General features: G+C 39.8%; 1 protein-coding gene across 2 annotated transcripts in view; it reads right to left on the reverse strand.

The window, feature by feature from the left end:
• Positions 1–301: 301 nt before the first annotated feature.
• slc9a1a (solute carrier family 9 member A1a) overlaps positions 302–13,179 on the reverse strand; it is a 40,587-nt gene continuing 27,709 nt past the window's right edge. Inside the window, exons 6-13 of one of the 2 annotated variants that reach the window (XM_039807247.1) lie at positions 10,512–10,601; positions 7,515–7,585; positions 6,936–7,112; positions 5,335–5,461; positions 4,832–4,933; positions 4,086–4,167; positions 3,755–3,811; positions 302–2,641 (exon numbers count right to left, since the gene is read on the reverse strand). In XM_039807247.1, the coding sequence (XP_039663181.1) occupies positions 2,352–2,641; positions 3,755–3,811; positions 4,086–4,167; positions 4,832–4,933; positions 5,335–5,461; positions 6,936–7,112; positions 7,515–7,585; positions 10,512–10,601 (996 nt within the window). In that variant the 3' untranslated portion in view covers positions 302–2,351. The remainder of the gene's footprint in view (positions 2,642–3,754; positions 3,812–4,085; positions 4,168–4,831; positions 4,934–5,334; positions 5,462–6,935; positions 7,113–7,514; positions 7,586–10,511; positions 10,602–13,179) is intronic. The other variant, XM_039807249.1, reaches the window with a different exon arrangement.

A 13,179-nucleotide genomic window follows, 5' to 3' on the forward strand; every position in this document is an offset into this window, starting at 1 on the left:
TCAGATGCTTTGAGGCTTGACCCGCCCATCTCTCAGCTGCAATTATCCTTTAAGAAATTGGGAAGCCGGAAGAGCGTCAGGAGCAAAGAAAGGGGCCAAAAACTCTTGCAAGTAGGCTCACATTTGCATATTTCTACACCTGGATGTACATGAGTGCGTTTGTGCACAGACAAAATATCCTTGTACCCCCTCGCTATAGTAACCATAGCAAGACATTTAAAGATGCTCAAGAGAAGAAGAGTTGAGGAAAATGAAGGAGCCTGTGAGGTTCTTCTGCCCGTACCACCCAGCTGTAATGTGAGCCGTCTGGATGTAAGAGGATCAGGAAGGATTCAACGGTCACTAACACCTAGAAAACTGGAGCAGTGACTCACTCAGCCTACTTCAGAGAAGGACCGTGTGTCAATGCTAAAGTTGGCTTTCCATGGTGAGTGCTTTGGATGGCCAGTATGGAGAAACTACACTCTTTTTTTATTTATGTTTTTTGCAGTGAAGTGATAATAGACTAAGATGAAAGAACACTTGGGGCTTTACAGTCTAATTGTTGTTGGCTGTGGCACACAAGATGTTTAAATGGATATGAATGAGCAAATCATCACATCGACAACTTCAACGATTTTTGTCGTATTCCAATTCACTGAAAAAAAAAAAAGACGTGCAATGTATTTTACACACTGTACAACTGTATACAGTACAGTAGAGAATGACTTAAGCTATCAACAACACACTTGACTATGTTGTCGTGCCCGCAGATAACTTTCCAGGCTTGCTCAGATGTGCAAAAACTAACTGTTCTTGTTTATTTTAATGCCCGTGTTTCATTTTAGCTTTGACTTTTGCATTGGTTTGCCTCAACGTGTTACATGTTTACAAGATTCTGAGACTTCAGTTGTAAAGGGTATTTATAAATCTAGGATATTATGATTGATTTACATATTTTACACGTCAATACTGCATAGAATTTTTGTTGTTGTTGCCATGACATGTCTATAGTCTTAGATTTTAAGAGGGTTGAGAGGTGTGGATGGATTCCCGTACAAACGTTCACTTGTCATGTAATAAGCTGAACAGTGATGTAGAGCACAAATGCTTCTTGTAAAGGCCAGTAAAAAAACTGAAGAATGCATATAGGCATGTGAAAGAAAGTGAGCATTCATTATTTTTGATTTGATATATTAAAAAAATCAGCTCGTGTGGTCTAAAGGTTTCAATAATTGAGGAGTGTGAAGGTGACCGAGAGAAACATCTACTCTAACAACTCGACGAGCCCTGCTTGAGTGACTTTTAAAGGGTGTTCTGAAATTGAGGTGAAACATAAAACGGCTACACCGAAACGTGACATGACAACAAGGGATTTCACTTCAGAAGACTTGGATGGGGGGAATCAAGCATGATCACTGACATCAAAACACAAGTGCTGCATCACTGCCTGTCTCAAAGCTTTCCTTTGGGTGCAAACCTTTCCCTTCCTATACAGCAGTGGGGATTTTTAGTTAAGTACACATAACTCCATCCACAGCCATAAGACAAGGCCGCAGCTCTGTAAGCATGACTAGAAACAACTGTGGTTCTTTTACAAAGTGACTAAATACATCCAGATTTGAACCCACATCCCACAAACACTGGAACAAACCGATTGCAAACAGACATTAGCACCCCTGGAATTAAAGATATATGTTTTAAAGCAAGACAAAAGATAAAAAAATGCACCAAGTGAAAAGGTTTGACCTAAATTAAGGCCAAACATTTTAAAATAGCTAAACTCTAAATGTTTGAATATTTAGCTATTTCAGTCAGATATTGGATTAAAAACAGGCATCTTCAACAAGTTTGAAAAAGAGAAACGGATTTAGGCAGTTTGCCTTGTTGATAACATTTAGGATTAGAGGCCCAGCATGTCGCCAAGAAGGTAGCTTGAAAGACAGAAAAAAAAATGAAATATCATGATCAAACATAAAAACCAACAACTATACAGTCATTAAAAAAGAAAAACCGTCTGACACTAAAGGAAAACTGACATTGTCTGACACAAAAACAGTCCAAACCTTTGGTAATGCATAGCTCTTTCCTGAATGTCTCAGACTATCGACCATAAACTCCACCACCTCTCAGATAACAGCTACTCCAATGCGGTCTAAAAAAATAAAGAGCAATGATAATAACAAACTAATGGCTCTTCTTTTTTTTCTTTTTTTCCAGATAATCTCCCTTTTGCTTTTTGTTTCTGGTGTCGTACAGCGTTAGCAGTTTTGGCTTGTTTGGTTTCTGAACCAAAGAGATTATTTAGAGCAGTGAAGCAGCCCTCTCTCCTCTAATTAGTGAACTAACCCCTCCATATCCAGTCTGCCGTATCAAGGCAGAAAGGGTTCTTCCTCCTCCTCCTCATCTGCGCTGGGACCGGGGTCGCTCAGGCACCTCGTCAGCTTCTGCTGTTCTCGGCCTCTGTCTGCCTCGCCGGGCCGGTTAAACCCACTCTGCCCCGAGGGAGCCTTCATCGTCAGGCCCTGGTCCTCCTCCTGCTGGTCGGCCCGTCGGAACTCATCCATCAGGTTGACGGAGTCTGGAGACTGAGGGGAGGCCAGGTCCACCTGGATGGTCGGCACTCTGTCCATCGCTGGCTTACTGCTGTAGGATTGTGGGTCTACAGGAAGGACAAGGGTGCAATGTCAGGGAGGTAGCTTTACCAAGGCTTGTAACAATGCATTATGTAATAAAATGTCAAAATGTAATAAATAGTCACTTCATTATGTAATAACACCCACATTATGTAATAATCTGCCGCATTTTGTAATAAAAACCTGAACGCAGTATGGAATACAGTTCTCCACATTTTTTAATAAACTATTGCACAATGCGGCAGGCGGTTCTTACAAAATGTGGGGAATTGTACTTTCTTTTGACGAAAATGTAATATGGTGCATTATGTAATAACTAACCAAACTGTATGTCTTTTTTATAACATCATGTTTATTTTATGAAATTCTAGTTGTGAATCACGGTGATTTTTTATTTTATTTTTTAGTTTGTTCAGTAGATTAGTATTGCCTTTCATTGGTCAATACACATCACTAAGTTGATTACATATTGCGTTCAAGGTATTTATTACAAAATGCAGCAGATTATGACACAATGTGGGTGTGATCACATAATGAGGTATAAATATATTACAGTTTGACGTTTTATTACACAATGCAATGTTATTACATAATGTGTTGTTACAAGGCTGTAAAAGGGGATTCAATATTATTCCATCATTCCATCAGCGTACATGAACATACTGTACCATGTACAAGGGGAGGAGAATGTGATCAACAAATATTAGGGTCAACAAAGCCACAAATGGACAATCACTGCACAAACTCCACAACAGCAGGCTTCAGGACCGTTCCAAACGTTTCACAACACAACGACAATAATGCAAAGTAAGTCACAATGATTTATAACGCAACACATGCAGGACATAATTCCACTTTTAGTTTAAACTTACTATGAGAAACAAAAGCTGAAGTTCCAACATACATCATGATTGACTAATCTGCAAACGGCAGGTTTTTTGTGTGTGGCTATAATAAAAAAATAAAATAAAAATAAAAAAAATCATTCCAGCTTTGCCTCGTCAATCATGTCACGAGATCCCCCTCATTAGTGATGAATAATGAATGAATGTTAACAAGCAAATGTAAATGACACATGCATGTTAGGACCACTGTCGGGTTAAAACTGAAAATGAATCTTCTCTACACTAACTACATACCTGGAGAGATTTTGTTCCCTCTCTGCTGCTGAGCAGGTTTGAAATCAGTACCTCTGCCTAAAATAAAAACCACACATTGGTTTACATGCCGACTGCCACATGCAAACACATTTCCACCAGTGGGGAAATGTCTATTGCTGCAGCTGTGAACAGTAGCAGTGTTTTCTACATTGTGTTTATTGTTGTGTGAGAGCTGCCTTGTGAGCCTAACAAAATACAACGTGTGACATGGTGAAGTGTCCCCTGTTGTTTCACGTAGGGTTCCTTTCAGTATGATGCTGGCAGCTATCGGGTGTTTGCGTTTGGCTGGGGCTAAGATGGATGTTCTTACCTGAGGCCAGTCTGGCTCTACACATGGTCGGGGAGTCAGGGGGAGCAGCAGGCACCGTCAGGTAGTAATTCATGTCTTTTATCTGTAAAAAAAATAAAAAATAAATTAAAAAAAGAGGGATTTTGTTCATTTGTGGGATGATTTAGGTTTCTGCATGTTAACATTCAGTATCATTAACGTACACAGGAAAATACACACTCTGCCTCATTTCATTGTTTGGGAAGTACTGAAGCCAAACTAAAATGGGTCAGCAATTCACCATTGATCAATATCTTAAAGAAACCTCATTCAAATGATGCGTTGCTTTCTCTGCAGAAATCCTCTACAGTGGCTTCAAGCACATTCAGTTCAGCCAAAATAAGAGTCTATTTTCATTATGTAATTACAGGCTGATGAAATGGAAGTTGGTGGTTGGGCCACTCAGCCGTGCGAATACATCAGCCCCCATTTGTGTCGAGAAAATGAATTTAAGAGACTGAAGGTGGACTCTAATTAGGAACACTAATTATAGTTTTGGCTGAGTCATTTAAATGCTGGTGGCCCGGTGTGAAATGAGAAGAGCTGCTCTTCATCTGTTGTTGTTTTTTTGGTTTCTTTAGCGTCGACTAACAGTAGTAGTAGTAGATAACTTTGTTGTCCCTGTGGGGCAGTTGGGTTTGCGGCACAGTCGCAAAGCACTTCGGGACAGGACATCAGACATATGGCACAAGCAAACAAATAGTCCATACAGAGACTGATAGTCATACCTTCTTCTCCAGCGCAATCATCTTTTGCTTCTTGATGAGGAGTTCACTGAAGCCGTCCTCGTACGGATCAGCCACCAGAGTGTGTCTGTTGTAGGAGCGCAGCTGAGAGAGAAAGGACAAATAAAACAACTCAGTTGAAGAGGACATTTTAATGATTAACAAATAAAAGTGTAAGAAAGTTTTGGCACAGTTTGTTTCTGCAGAAGTAATGATAATAAACGCATGTGTTTCATTTACTCAGGCTATGGTGATCACATGGGAACAATACTCAACCGGTATAAATCAACGACAAGTATTTTTCTGTGCGCTGTTTAATTATAACTCTGTAACAATCAATACACATACATAGAGTCTAATACCACTTTGTTTATCAGTGCAAAATCAATATGAAGAGTGATATGCTCTAATGCTCCCGGTAATACAAGACAATACATCTTTAGCTGATATGAATAAGATATACACAGGTAATGATCTGAGTCTTATTGTTCATATAGCAGCGTTACCCTCTGCCGTGTCTTCTGAAGGTTACTCCTGAGGATCTGCCTGATCTCCTCCTCCCGGCCTTTAGTCATCTTGGGCAGAGCTTTCTCTACAGGCTTGGCAGGAGGAGGCTTCTTGGGCTGGATGTTCCTGAAAAAAGAAAAAAAAACGCAGGAAAAAGTTAGGGCTATCAGAGTTTGTGTAATACACACAGCTGTTTTTGCTTTTGTCAAGACTAGAGATGTTCCGATACCAGTATCGGTATCGGCTCAGATACTGCCTAAAACGCTGGTATCGGGAAGTACTGGAGTTTATGCACCGATCCGATACCACGTTACAAAGCCCTAAAGAAAATCTACGTTAAAGTATTTTATTTATGTTCTTTTTCTGTTATGACTGCCTGTCATACTGCATAATAAAAGAAAGTTCTGTGGCATTCATTGTTTGTGTTTGTTCATGTTTCACAAAGAGTTTAACCTGAGCCAGACAACAAAGTTAGAAATAATATCACATCTATACAGGGATAGTAGTATACAGCTGTTAAAACATAATAAAATATATAACACACTGGTATTGGATGGTATCGGACCATCTCTAGTCAAGACACATGACAATCTGTTGTAATAATGATGAAACTGAAAAAGTCCCATTTCCCTTGGTATCTAATGATCAGATGAGTGAGAGCATGTTTCTGACTGTGCGGGCTGTCGTTAACAGCTTGTGAAATTGAACAGCCAATGTACTAGCTACATACTGGCTCATTCAACTGCAACACACAAACTGCCCATGAAAAGGCGCCCTGAGCAGTTGGGGGTTCGGTGCCTTGCTCAAAAGCACATTGGCATTGCCCAGGAGGTGAACTGGCAACTCTCCAGCTACCAGCCCACCACCATACTTTGGTCCGTATGGGGACTTTAACCAGCAACCCTCCAACCCAACTCTCTACTGACTGAGCTACTGCCACCCATCAGTGCTCATCAACAAACCAGAAACCTTCCAGTCATCAGCCAGACTCTCTACCTTTAAACCCCTGACAGTTGTAATGTTGTGCTATCTTCCTAAGTAAGTAATTAAAGCCATCCACATATTAAACATGAAATGACTATAGAGTGTAGTTTAGGTAATGTTAAACAATATATGAAAATAAAACCGTTACTTCCTCTTCCATTTACAGCTTTGACAGAAACTGATGCAGTTCATGTTGTATCATGTTGGCCTGAATATTACTATGCATCAAAGTTAACTCAAATAAATGAGCATATAGCATTGTGAAATTATTTATTTAATCAGTAAATACAAGGTATTATTTTTTTTTCAAACATTTAATATGGCTGTGATCAATATTTAGTTTTTTTATAATTAAAATATATCAAATTACATTGTGAAAGAGGCCACTCATAGTGGTGAACTTGCAGATAATTATCACACAAATCTGCAGCTCCTGTCAGCTGTTTTTGGAGCTGTCTAGCAAGTTTCAGCTTATTGTTTAGGTGTCCTGCCCGCATTTTTACCGTTTTGTTACTTACTTAGCAGTTACTGCAGGTTAAAGGACTCATACATTTGAGACAGTTTGGTATTCTGAGTGTAGTAACTGAAGACCGAGTGAGTGTATACTCGTACTTACTGCATGGAAACTGTGGAAGGCACAGCAGACGGCAGGTTGACTCCCCCTCCGCTCTCCACCAGGTCGATGGCCTGTTTCATCTCCATCTTGTGGTAGAAGGCGATGAGCTGCGGCTCCTTGGAGCGTTCGCCTGCAATCAGGCACTTTTTCACATACTTCTTGTTGAAGCGGTTCAGTCTGGGAGGAGGAAATGAGTTACAGATGAAAATAGAGACAAGGGAAAAAAAGACAGCCGTGTGTGTAAGAACAGGACAGAGAGAGATGTGAGAGACATATGGTGCACATTAGATGAAAAGAAAAGAGGTTAAATGATGGAACGAATCACAATAATTCCACATTTATAGCCACAGTAAATGTGTATTCCCTGAAGGGTTGAATCAATTAGCAGATAATGACAGAAAATTAAACCATTAACATTTTGACGATGGACTTAAAAAAAAAAAAAGTTACTAACTATAACTTTTCATGATTACAATTTCTCTCAATTTTTACTTGCTTTTTCTTAATTTGGGCTCGGGTAACTTGTGATTTGTCATCATGTTTGACAAATAATTTATCAGCAATGAAAAAAATGCATACTTGTCCTTCCAGTGGTGGTGTCCATAGTGTCCACAAATGTCCTCAATTCCAGTCAGAAGGTGGTCGAGGAACTGGGGAGAAAAAGAGGCAGAAAATCTTTCAAAAGACAAACAAACAAACAAACAAAAAACTCTGTGGAGTATTTTAATTTATTGTAAAACAGACTTAGCTAGGTACAAAAATATATGCCTGTGAACAAACCTATATCTAATATACACAACTTTCTAGGGCCCCATATTATATCTGCTGTAGTAGAATGACATTTAGAGTAATTTATTTGGTCAAAGACAGATTTCTTTATGTTACTTTTCCTTTTTTCAAATGTCCAAATGTGTTTTTATAATAATTATGATTAAAAATGTTATTAACTGTGATTACAGGAACACTCTGGTACCGCAGACATTACTCAGCTGCATCTTAAGATAAGATAAGCAAAGTTAAGATAAGCCTTTATTGTCTCCTATATGAGAAATTTGTCTTGGGCAGTCGAGAGAACAAAGAATGGCGATGCCTCGCACATCAACACAATAAACATACAGTAAACATACATAAAACAAAAGCATAGATTATCTCAACCAAATGTGTTCAATAAACATCCAATAAACCTCACACAAGACCCCCTACCTTCCCCTACACTCTCAGAAGAAATAGAAATAACCCAAAGCATATCCTCCCCCTCATATTGCACTTAATTCTACCCAGATTGCACATTTCCCATTAAAACATGCTGTGATCAATAACTTATGTATTGCACAATACCCAAATGCACAACTGCACAATACCGTATCAAAATCAAAATTGCAACAGTGCACTACCAGATATTGCACATCCTACAACCATAATGGTGAGTACCACAAATATTACCTTTGCTTAAACTCAGCACATTCAAGCCCCACCCCATCCAACACGCACACGCACCAGTTACCATTCCTCACAGTAAGGCCCGGGACACATTAACCCGATTATCGGCCGTGGGACAGTCTGGCGAGGTCAGTGACTCAAATCTGTTCAGTGTGTCCCGTGCCGTCGTCCGTCTGGGGGTCTGTCGGCGTTCATTTTGGCCGACCTGACATGTTCGGTCGGCGGCAGGGAAATCGGGACTCACCCGGAAATGACGAGCGCAATGAGGTGACTACAGTCTCTCAAAATCTGATGAAAATCTTTTAAACTGACCTTTGTTGAGCTGAAATGAAGACAGATTCAGCAACTGCACGGCCTATTTCTCGCTTAAAATGTTTTCAGAAACACGTTTCAGTGAACTATTTTAGTACAATATGAGATCGTATTCTGAACGGCCGCCATGAAAGTCTGGCTCTCAATATCTGGAGAAAACAAACCCATGTGACGCGTTCGTCCAATCAGCTGCCGGTTTTCATTTCTTGGGCAACATTACAGATTAGCGCTGCCTGCTGTTAGGGAGATGTATTACGTCTCGTCTCCTCTAGTCTTTTTGGTCTGTTCTGTGGCAGTTTTTTGGACCTCGGGGACGCGACTGATCATATCGACGGGGTTTTCTGTCAACGGTCGCCCGTCGGCTATATGTGTCCCGGCCTTTAAAACACCCTCACAGGTAAGACTGCCAACATTAGCATCAACAACAGCAGGTGACAAGCTATAAAATGGAAGTGGTGGGAGAAAAGCAGCAGCAGCCAGGTGACTGATCAGACAGTGTTCATTAGCAGTGGCATCACGCCTGCTCAGGGAAGCAGAGAACTGTACAGATGCATTTGTTGTTTCGGACTGCAGCCAGCCGCAGGTCGCCCCGGTGCTCTGACTAAGCCTGCAGATGATAGTCTGACGGGCAGTGTTGCTATGGGAACAAGTCATTAAGCAGAGCCACAGAATTGACTTCTGCTTTGTCAGAAGAGACTGATCTATGTAAAGACTGCCCAGCGCTGTGGGGGTGGGGGTGACAAAGTAATTTTAAAAAGTGCCAACAGTATGAAAAGTTTCTCTAGAAGATTTACAATAGAGCACATATATCATGATACACTCTCTTCTGGTTACACAGATACTGGGTCATAGATGTATTCTTCTTTTACTACAAACATCTTGCCACTGGAGCTTCGCCTTTCACCAGTTTACTCGGTTTGTTGTTTGAATAATGGGACAGGTACACATGCTGCTGTATGTATGTTAAAACGCCCAGACAACATTTTGTCGTTTACACACTGCTTATGCAAATAAATGATTTATGCCAATTTATATTTAAAAAAATCCTATTCCATTGTACAAATAACAAGATCCATACATGATAAATGAGGCAATGCTACTGCACTTGGTAGTGTATCGCCCTGATTCCATTGTCATTGTGAGCAATGTGTCAAATAGCAATGTATTGTATGTTGTCATGTAATTCCATGACTCAATTACAAGTACAGCAAGTAAAATCACAAAAAACAATCTGTAGTATCTTCTTAACAGGTGGGACAGGTCCGTCAGCTGGTCACTTGCCAAAATCAAAAATAAGGAGGAACTGTGTGTGTGTGTGTGTGTACTTACTTATCTTAGCTGTATTAATAGCTTTAAAACAGTCAGGGATTGTGGAGCATGGTGATCACTCATGGATGTGACAGTGTGTTTAAGTTATATTTAACTAGATGGTAAAATGTTATGAAATGGGGAAACACAACGGTCAAGTTATTTTGCTTGGATTGACGTTGAGTATGCTGTACCAGCACACCTTATAGTACAGTGAATGAGTTGAACTACCACCCTGCAGCCAGTAGGTGGAAGCAGCAATCAAGATTTGATGATCAAATGGCCTCAGAGGCTTGCTACTGCAAAAGGACGTCACATTAAAAAAAACAAGATAGGAAGTGAGAACGCTTTGCTGTGGCTTAACAAGGTAGCTCAGTGAAGGACCATTTCAAACCATTTCATTTATCAACTGCATACCAAAAGGCTCTGGGTGATTAATATGTATAAACCATGAATCAAGAAGTCATTAGCTTCTGATGATGAAGGCTGATGATGGTTGTAGGAGAAAGCTCTTACCTGGGTGTGGATTTCTTCATTAATCGACCGCTTGGCCTCCTGTTTCTTCTTCACTGCCAGCAGCTCCACCAGGGGTTTGATGGTCATGCCCTGCCAGAAGGATGAGAGGAACAAAACATTATTCATTATTCACCTCCTGACCTTAGCTAAAGACAGAAATAGGCTCTAATCACCAACTCTGCAGGATGTAAGAATGAAATGGAAGGATAGACCCTTGAGATGTAGCATCTCATTTTCGAGGGGGTCCTATAAACACAAATACATAATTATAAAACAGACACAGACAGGACACAATACATAACAAACATAAAATACAACTACATATTTGTATATGTAGAACACATACACCTCCATACGCATAAGCTCAGTAGTATCACACAATAGCCGGCACATTTCCCAAAATCTTTGCAATGGGGGATAAACTAACGCAACAGGTCTTGACACAACATTTCACAAAAACCCCATTGTTGTTGCTGTAGATCTCTCACCACTTTCGAGACATGAGACATTACAGATTTCAGCGTTAAAGATCAACATCTTTAACAAACCTGCTAATCCACGTCGAAGGTAAATCCTTCTCATTATCAACAATTCAAAACATCATGGGTAAGTGGGTAAGAGGTAAGTGTAAGGCAAAGAGGTGTTTCTTGCAAGAACACATTCAGGTTAAAGGTCCCATATTGTAAAAAGCGAGGTTTCCATGTCTTTATTTATTTATGTATTATAAAGCAGGTCGAGCCTAAGTGCTATATAAATACTACCAAGTATCAAAACACTTAATCCACAGAGCAATGCTTACAGCCTGTATTCAGAAACTGTGCTTTTAAAGGAGCCGTCAAGACTTCTGTACGGTTGTGATGTCACAACTATACTATAGGTAGAAAGTGCCGCTAGAGTGCCGATAGTCATTCCCCAGCTGCAATGATGATTCCGACGCTGAGAGAGACATAGAGGGTGATGTAGGTTTATTCAGACAGACAGTATGAGAAAAATGGCTTTTTAAACATTAAAGCATGTACGCATGTTCTATAAAAAAAAACAAATACCACAGATGAACCACAGATCACCTCAATACACCAGAAATACCTCAGAAGACGTTTCTATGTGTTTAAAGTTCTGTTTCTATATTTTATTAGTTGCTTTGACGACTTGTAGTTACATATTTTATTGTGAAGTTTGTATTCTTTGATTAGAGAGGTTAATGGTTTTATTTTACATTAAAATCTCCAAACTGATTGAAGATAAACAGTTACAGCAAGACTCAAACCTCCAGCTTGTAAATATATATATATATTTTTTTCTAAGCAGAGAAAAAGTATGACCCTGAAAATGAGCATAATATGGGACTCTTGATTTTTTGGGGTATTTTCGCCTTTAATCACCAGGACAGCATAAAAAGGGGAGAGAGAGGGGGAAGACATGCAGAAAGAGTGCCACAGGGCGAATTCAAACCCTGGGCGGCTTCGTCGAGAATTAAACCCCTCTATATAGGCACCTGCTCTACAAACTGAGCTACCCGGGCGCCCCATAATATGGGACTCTTAAGAGAAATCTTGAACTGCTAAAATTGTCTGTGTAGACAGAGTAATGTATTTTCAAATACAAGTGTTATCTTTATATCAGTAACCTGTTAGCACAGCTCTTCACTGTGATTATATTCTCAAGAGAAAAATGATCGTAAACACAAGTGATATGTGCATACACAATCAAAAACTACTCTAAATGTGTGTACACATTGTGTGTGTTTGTTCCTGTGTAAATGGTTGTAAAGCAACAACTGAGGTCGCTACAAGCACTCATCTCATGTTAATAAGCAAACAACTTCAATAAATATGCGTTTCCGCTTTCATTCTGGCACAAAAATATCATTTTGTTGTGAATTTTACTTTTATTTTAGATAGCTGAAAATGTGTCTCAAACCTAACTCCATTGTAGTTTTACTAGAAAGATTCATGTGTGATCACAAGGTCAGCAATACACTGCCACAGCAGAACCCATCCAGGAATCAGTCAGTTTGGTTACCTTTGGATTATCCAGTAGTGTGTGTGCGTTTGCTCGTGCCTGTCTGCACCTAAAAGCTCATCAAAGTATCATTCTGTTTCTTAAAGAGATTAAGCCGGCCATCTGGTTAACTGTCACGGCCTACAGTGGATGACAGAAGATTCCTGCTCTTTAATAATACCCAGACCTGCTACCAGGCATGCATGCAAAGGAACCTACACTTTAACTACCTCATGTACACTACCGGTCAAAAGTTTGGGGTCACTTAGAAATTTCCATTCCACTCCATTATAGACAGAATACCAGCTGAGATCTGTTGCATTGTTTTTTTTAACCAGGTCAGCAGTTTTCAGATTACATTATGTGCTTACATAATTGCAAAAGGATTTTCCAATGTTTTCTCAGTTAGCCTTTTTATAATGATATCAGATTAGTAAACAGAATGTGCCTTTGGAACATTGGATGAATGGTTGCTGATAATGGGCAATGTAGAAATTGCATTAAAGATCAGCCACTTCTTTCTACAACAGTTGAGAACACTTTTGCAATTATGTAAGCACATAATGTAATCTGAAAACTGCTGCCCTGATTTAAAAAAACAATGCAACTGATCTTAGCTGGTATTCTGTCTGTAATGGAGTGGAATGGAAATTCCTAAGTGACCCCA

The sequence above is a fragment of the Perca fluviatilis genome, chromosome 7, assembly GCF_010015445.1.
Source record: "Perca fluviatilis chromosome 7, GENO_Pfluv_1.0, whole genome shotgun sequence".
Taxonomy (NCBI): Eukaryota; Metazoa; Chordata; class Actinopteri; order Perciformes; family Percidae; genus Perca; species Perca fluviatilis.